General features: G+C 46.5%; 1 protein-coding gene and 1 long non-coding RNA gene across 2 annotated transcripts in view; one reads left to right on the plus strand and one right to left on the minus strand.

Annotated features, from left to right (window-relative positions):
- Positions 1-1,064: 1,064 nt before the first annotated feature.
- LOC119397842 (zinc finger protein 808) overlaps positions 1,065-7,967 on the minus strand; it is a 24,748-nt gene continuing 17,845 nt past the window's right edge. Inside the window, exon 2 of the mRNA XM_037665190.2 lies at positions 1,065-1,655. Coding sequence (XP_037521118.2) covers positions 1,149-1,655 — 507 coding nt within the window. The 3' untranslated portion in view covers positions 1,065-1,148. The remainder of the gene's footprint in view (positions 1,656-7,967) is intronic.
- The window catches only part of LOC125758758 (uncharacterized), a 21,533-nt gene continuing 15,532 nt past the window's right edge, over positions 1,967-7,967 (plus strand). The window contains exon 1 of the long non-coding RNA XR_007416398.1: positions 1,967-2,063. This is a non-coding gene — a long non-coding RNA (uncharacterized LOC125758758). The remainder of the gene's footprint in view (positions 2,064-7,967) is intronic.

Genomic DNA, 7,967 nt, shown 5'->3' on the forward strand with positions numbered 1-7,967 from the left:
AGACAATAATGCCAAGGAAAGTATAGGGGACGTTATTAGTATTAAATGTAATGTAAATGTGAAGAAAGAAAAGTGGACGAAAATATAGCTTGCCGCTGGCAGGAAATAAAAACACACTAGAAAAAAACACACACACACACACACGCAAAGCATTAAAAGGCTGCCCTGAATCATGTAAAGAATTAAAGCAGCAAGGAATACAGACATCATAGAACTTGTGCAACCAATGTACAGTCATGCTCAATACGACTTGCAACACCGGAGCGCATGGTGTTGCGAGCTCAAACATTGCGTATGGCTTCAATTTGCACTAATTTCCCCAACTAGATGAATTCTATCATTTTGGATCATTCTAAAGCGAGAGAACAGTGTTTACATTTGGAAATAGAGGCTTGTGAGGCCACACGCTCCCATGTTGCAAGTCATATTTAGCGTGGCTGTAAATATGTCACGTGACAGTATTTGTTAATTTTCTGAAAGACAGGCACTAAAGGCAACACTTAAGAAGTTACAATATGCATTTTAGTTGAGTCCCCAAGATACAATAAATGGTGCCACTTTTGCAGTACCCATTCCAACTTACTGTGTACCAAATAGGGCACAAACATTCATACTGTTGTGCCACACATCTTTGGTCAAAGTGGTGCAAGGAACCCAGCCAGTGGCCAGCGTTAATTATTGCGTGGTGCTTTGCTCTACACAAGACACTGTTAGGGGCCCAGTTAGCACTTACCAGCAGCTTTCCAGGGCTTGCTTTCCTGAAGAGAAAGAACACAACATGGCTGATGTCACTATGCCCGCCACCTTGTTCTTTGTGACATTGGACATACAAGGCTGCATCACTGATAGCATTTAAAGCTAGGCCAACTAGCCTGGTGTCAAGCTGCCACCACTCAGTCTGGTAGCCTCTTAACAGCTATTTTGAAGCTATATGTATGCTATTGTGTAAATAATGTATAAAGTCCTCACTGTCTGTTTCAAGGGTACATCTCTCATCCACAACCTCTCATCCACAACCTCACAAGATGCAACAATACAACCAAACGAAGCCTTAAAAACTTATATTGATGACAATTGTACAAACAGCTTTATTCAACAAAGTGGTTTCTTTGCACTAATAAAAGATTATTGGCAAGGTGCAAGCAGTTCTACGTCTGCACTGATGGCTCCCCAAGCTCCAACAAAACCACTTCATTTCCACCCTTTGCGCCTTCGTCGCTGACCAGCTGAACATCTTGCCTCAAATCTGCATGGATGTACTGCCCTTTGACAACTTGCATGCCCTCCTGAGAAATGAGCTCCATTGCCTGCTCATGAGAAACAAAGTGGATCCCATCGTCACCAACAACTTGAACGGCACCTTCGCCAACTACCTCGATGCCATCTTCTTCAACAATATGCATATCTCCTTCTTCAGTTATGCCCTCCATTCCATCCTCTTCCACTATGTGAATGGCCTCTTCCCCAACGATCATGCTCTCATCCATCACCTCTATAGCTTCAGTGCCATCAGCATCAAGCATTTCAAGGTTGTGCTCCTTGACCACAACTGCATTGTGCACAGTTTTGAGATGCCGCTTAAGGTCAAAAATCGATACACACCCCTTGCTGCAAAATGGACAGGATGTTTTGAACTTGCGTGTGTGCATGACAACCTGGTGAGTACGGCACCCTACATAAGACTGGAAACAGCGATCGCAGTGTTTGCACTGTATTTTTTCATTTGTGTGCTTCCGAAGGTGCTGTGAGGAGCCAGCTTGGATCCTAGCTTACGCTGGCAGTAGGTGCACTGGAGTGACTCACCCTCAGTGGACGGGTGGTGGAAAGCCATGTGTGCTTGCTGGCTGATCAAGTATTTGAATCTTATTCCACAAATGTCACATCCGAGGGGCCAGTGATCCATGCGCGAGTTGCCAACGTGGCGAGGACGTTTTGGCATGGTGGTGCTGCTGCTTGTGGAAGGTCAAACCCCTGGGGTGCACTAAAGCGTTTGCCACAGTCGGTGCATTCGTATGGAGTCTTGCCTGAATGGCGCAGTTGGTGGTTTTCCAGGTAACCTTGCGGTCTCAAACAGCTGGCCACAGACCGGACATGTGAAGCCCCAGTTTCTTGGTGAGCAGACAGGTGCTTTTCAAACGCTCCTTGATGAAGAAAATACGAGAGCACAGGTGGCAGTGCAGCTTCTGGTGCAGGTGACGCCTCGCATGGTGGGCTGTCAACTCAAAGCGAAACACAAAGCCACGATTGCAGACTTCACATGTGAATGGGTAAGTGCCTGTGTGGCTGTATACATGGCGACGGATGGTGCGCTCACTGTATGAAGTGAAACCACATTCTTCACACTGGAAGTTATGAATAAGGCCCAATCCAGCGACTTGTTCCTCTGTAAGTTTTGACCGATGGCTCATAACTAGGTGCTGCTGGAGGTGGCGCTCAAAGTAGAAGCGCTTTGAGCAGTGGGTGCATGCAAAAGGCAGCAATCGAGCATGTACAGCCTCCTCATGGCGTTTGAGGAATTGCTTGGCTGTGAAGATCTTGGGACACTGGGTGCAAGGGAAGCGACGACGGTCAACCTGCGTGTTGTGCTTACGGGTGTGAATGTACAAGCTTGCCTTGCCCCGAAATCGAGATGGGCATATATCACATGCATAGGCTTGATATTGGGATCACGGTGGTGTTGCTGCAAGTGACGAACCAAGGTTTTTCGGTGATTGAGCACCTCGCTGCACAAATTACAGTGGTAGTCTTTGAATCCTGGTGAAGACTGGCTGGGAGTCACCCTCACAAGGTGATTGCCACTGTGTGCCCCATATTCCTCTTCATTAGAAAACACAAGGGTACCAGCGTTTGCAGGCGTACACACCTGCAGTAGGATGCTCGTCACTTATGTGGTTGCACACTTCTCGAAAACTCAGCCCTGTACACTTGTCGCAGTGTGTGCAGCGGAACTTCCCTTCATCAGGGCCAGATTTGGGGTCTTTTTCAACTCCATTAAATGGACTTATGTCAACAGGATACATGTCGAGCTTTTCAGCATGAGCTTAGATACATGCTGTCGGTAGAAGTGGCCTGTCAAGTACACCTCCGAACAGAACTCGCAGAAGAAAATTTCCTCTTCAGCAGGAGCAGAGTACGAGCGTCTTTCTGGGCAGGAGAGTTCCTCACTGCCTTCATGCGAAGTAACTGCCCTTCGAGTTTGTAATCTGTTCTCTGCTCTTGTTACGTTTTCTTGATGTGCACGCAGCTTCCCCATGTGTGGTTTTGCTTTATGTCCAGGAGCTCTCTCTTTGTAATAAAGCCCTTCTTACACTCTGCACAGCGAAAAGGAAGCCTGCTACGAGACAAGTGTGACCACATGTGGCGTATCAGGCTGAATTTGCTTGGGAACTTCTTGCTGCAATGCTTGCAAACCTCCAGTATGCCATGTTCTAGCGCTCGATGCTTCTGCAACTCTGATTCGAAGTGAAATGCCGCAGGACATTGAGTACAACGAAATGCGCAAGGTTCATCACCATCTGACGCCGTGCTTTCGGCAGCATCATCGCCCGCGTCATCGAAAGGTGAACTTGGCCGCGACTCAATCGACTCATCACTGTCGCTGTGGTCTTCGACACTACCGTTTGACTCTGCGAATTTCTGCGCAGCAGCTTTCGAAGCGGTCTCTCTCGATGCACCAGAGACCGCCGCAAACAGATTTTACGGCCGCAGGGCCAGCGCGCTCTGGCACGTCCCTTTCAGCGTTTTCATCGAGAACGTCGTTATCGTCCACTTCCTCTTCATTTTCTTCGTCGTCCGAGTCGATGGTCACGGGGAACTGAGGCTCTGGCGGCGCTCGTTTCGGCTGCTGTGATGTCTCTGCCGGTACTGGGGGCTTTTTGAGAAGGCTGACAGTCTTATTGGGGTTCGGGATCAGCGGCGGTTCAGCGCCTTCCTTAACGAGCGAAATGCGGATAAAGCATTGTGGACTGCCATCGATGAGTGGGGACGAGACTCGGAACTTCTGACTCACCATACGGGCAAATTCTTCGGTGAACTTTGTTGTCTTGACGGAGCGTCCTTTCTGGAAGGCGCCGAACACGAGGGACACTGAGCCGCCCTTGGGGACACCCTGTGGAAACACGAGCTCCGCTGTGAACGGGTCGATGTCGAAGTTGAGGTAGATAAAAGTTCGCTGTTCATTGCTTGCCATCCTGATGCGCGGCGCCGGAGGCAAACGCGCAAACTTGCAGCAGACGGAGAAACACGAACTGTAAGCAATCCCACTTCACATGTCCTCACGTACACCGCACAAAAATGGACTGCTGTCGCTTTTGTTTACGACGCACATTTCCGGGGCAGCGTTCCTGGGCACTTGAAACCCATGCTGTCTGCGATGTGACAACACTTTCGAAGAACCACGCGCCGCACGAATTGATCAAAAAAGAAATGCCGCGGAAAATACTGGATATATGAATGCTACTACTAGCAATATTCACTTAGTAATGGGAATATCAACCGTTGTGCTTATCCCTCTTGGCGTTTTTTAAGTACTGGATTGGATTGACTTTGAAAAAAAAAACTGTTAAGCAAGAATGCAATGAATTTCGCTTCTGTAAAATTTTGTTTATTTAAAATAGTAAAATCACAAAAACATGCTAAAAAGTGTCTGTACAAGCAATGAAGTGTGGTCTTTTTCTCTAGTGCTCCCATTATTTCTATTAGTCTCGCCAGCGACACTGCATCACGATGGAGCGCGCTCCGGCGCGCCGACGCGCCTGTTGTGATGATAGCGGCAGATATTCTCTGATAGCGGTACAGTGGCTAGTGTAATAGCGGTAGCTGTACCCTAGTTGTACGATAGAGCGGGTCGAGTGTTGTGCAAAAGTGGTAAAGAATTTACAGGAGCAGTAGGGGATTTTAAGCAGAAGTTGCCTGCCGCTCACACATTTCGAGAATGAACCCGTGGAGCTAGTTTGTGCCTATTTACTCAACAGTGCTAACCTTTTGGCAGCGCTGTCGTGCCAAGCGCAGGTTAGTTTCTTGCAGTTCCGCTTTCGCCACATTTCGACTGTTGCTTTTTCTCTGCTTTCACTAGAACACGGACGAGTCCGTCGATGCCAAAGATCTCCGAGTTCTCAGATCTGGCCACACCAACAACTGGGCTGTTTCTCGTGGCACATCAAGATTTTGGTTCAACTACCGGCATGTCGCGAATGTGCTTTCCATCTACCGAAGCGTCAAGCGTTTCGGCATTCCGGACAGGTACGACATTTCAAGTGCGTCTCAGAATGCTTGAAAGCGACGATTAGTAAGTATAATTTTCACCACATTTCAGCCAGATAATATTGATGATCGCCGATGACATGCCTTGCAACCTCCGCAATCCTAAACCGGCTACTGTGTTCAATAATGCTCACCACACATCACGTGTACGGCGACAACGTGGAAGTCGATTACAGAGGATACTAGGTGAGAATGTCTTCCCGCCTCTCCGACTGTAGTACATGACGATTGTGGCTGCCTCAATTTTGTGCCGAGTAACCCACGGCGTTGCGTTGGATCAGGAAAAAGCGAAAGTCTCTGCAGACAACGTATCCGAATCGATTGGAAGCTGCAGTGCATTGGCGTTAGCCAGGGGTGGGGGGGGCACCCCCCCTTGCAATTTTTCAATTTTGCATGTGTATGTATACACGCACACATACAAACGCATGCAAGAATATAAGGTATGGTTGACACCCCACCCCCTCGCAAAAAAATGTCTGGCTGTTGCCACGCTGCAGTGGATATTTCCAACGAACGGACCAGTGCATTTGTGGCTTGAAGAGCGAAAAGTTGTGACGCTAAAACTACATCGATGAAAGGGAGTACAGACAGGATGTCGTCAGTTTCGCTCTTCGAAACCACACGTCTCGCCAACTAGCCCAACAGTTCACACTTCTAAGCCAATGCTTGTTTGCTTAAACTTGAGGCTTATGCACAAGGAGATAGCGAGAAAATATACATTTGCAACGTATTTTTCCTATAAAACTTAGCTAAACTTGTAAGCTCGGTTCTTAAAAACCAAGCAGTAAAAATGGCTTTGTAAAAATTGCATTATTTCTTTTTTGACAAACAGATAAACAGCACATGTAGCATTGCGTGTGATGCTTTATTAGAAAAGTGACTGTTTTCCCTAGGCAAGTGAAGCATTTCTATCGAAGAAGTGAGCATTGGTAAGCAAAGGCTTCGAACACAAGCGACGGGCTATGCAGTGTACCATTCTGACGAATTTGTTAGCATTGCTATGGCGTTACCTAGCCATTCCTAGTGACACATTCTCTCGTGTGTGACAATGTGCATGGTATAAGGTGCTCATGGTGTTTCTATCATGTGGGCGTAACATTATTGTCGTGCACAGACCAGACATTCTAAGAGGAGAATGTGACGTCAGTGCTAACTAATTTGCCAATTATTATGACATTTTACTTGGGTGAGGGTTTGGAACAAACGAACACATATTTGTCTCTACCTGCTTGATCACAAGAATTGTGACTTATTCTTTCCCACTCTGTGAGAATGAGATAGATAGGCACGTCATTTCATGTTGGCTGCAGCCGACATTAATTGCCAGGCTTAGCCCTAAGTGCACACTTTGATTTCCAATTCTTCTTTTCTCAAGGTGCAGCTGTGAATTGTGTATGCCATTTTTAAACGTGGGAAACGATGCTTCACTATAGTTGGGTGCAACTTGAGAAGTCGCAAGAGGCCCTGCCCAGATGACCTTAAGCGTGGCAGCCGATTGCTTCTGCGACTAGAGAAATAGTCCTGCTCATGCACTCGGCAATGTTCTCTGAAGGAGGGCTCACCTGCCCTCCTGCTCACCGGTGTTCGTCTGCAGAGCACGCCCAATAGCACAGCCTTGTGTGCATCTGCCTTTGAGGAGGAAACGCCCCTGACTTCTAAGTTGTACCCGACTATAATATACAATTAGCTTAATTGGTTTCATTCTTTGGGTGCATATCATCAACACACATCTGTTAAAAAAGTGAGGGGCAATACCTGAGATCCAGATAATTCCATTAATTAAAAGGCAAGTTCATAATTCATTAGAAGGACCAGATGCAGCCACACGGCTGAACAACGTACATGCCAGAGGCTTGGCACTGTAATAAAACATAATTATCAACATATATAATATTATTGTGTTATCATTTTACTTCAGTGAATAAAGCTGTATCTGCTGTGCATGATGCAATACCGAGTGTCCTGGGAGTCTCTGCTGAGTGTGTCTAAATTCTTGGGGGGTCCATCGCTCCATAGAAAAGTGCAATTGAAGTGACATTTTTAATCAAACAGAACACGTGCCAACATCTCTTAGGAAAAGTAAAAGATGGTAGGATGCTTGCTTTCAAGATTGCACCACTTTGCTTGTGTGCAAAACAAAGTGGAGATTGTGAGGAGTACGTTCATAGTGTAAAGACGCCATAAGCACGACCAGGCACGCGCTACTATCTGGGCACAACCACTCTGTAATGTGGTGCGAACTGTGCCAAATTTCTAAACATGGATTCTTTGAAGAGGCAGAGAGCTCTGACAAAATGAAATTGTGGCATTGCTGAAACGGAGTGACAACTCTGATAAGTATATGTGTTGTAGGTTGACAGTGGCCCAACAGCATACTGCTCTTCAAGATTTTTTGCTCTCAAATGGGCTTCTGAATTTAAAAGCAGTGTAAAGCACTGTTAAATGACTGCAGCTATTTTTTTGCCATGTCACTGTAGTGTAAAAAAATTTTTTTTTTTTGGTTGAGTCACTATTTAAAAGTACCAATTGCCCAAGGTGTGATCATCTTGGTAAACACTTGCCCAGTTAAGGGCTTAAGAAACAACTCAACCGGTGGCATGAGATAGACTGGCAAAACTCGGAAACCAGTAGTTCTAAGAAAGATAGCTGATCGCACCATGCTTGCATCCATTTCTGTCCGTGTTCTCCAGCAGTTCTGTTTTGTA

Source organism: Rhipicephalus sanguineus, chromosome 1 (genome assembly GCF_013339695.2).
Source record: "Rhipicephalus sanguineus isolate Rsan-2018 chromosome 1, BIME_Rsan_1.4, whole genome shotgun sequence".
Taxonomy (NCBI): domain Eukaryota; kingdom Metazoa; phylum Arthropoda; class Arachnida; order Ixodida; family Ixodidae; genus Rhipicephalus; species Rhipicephalus sanguineus.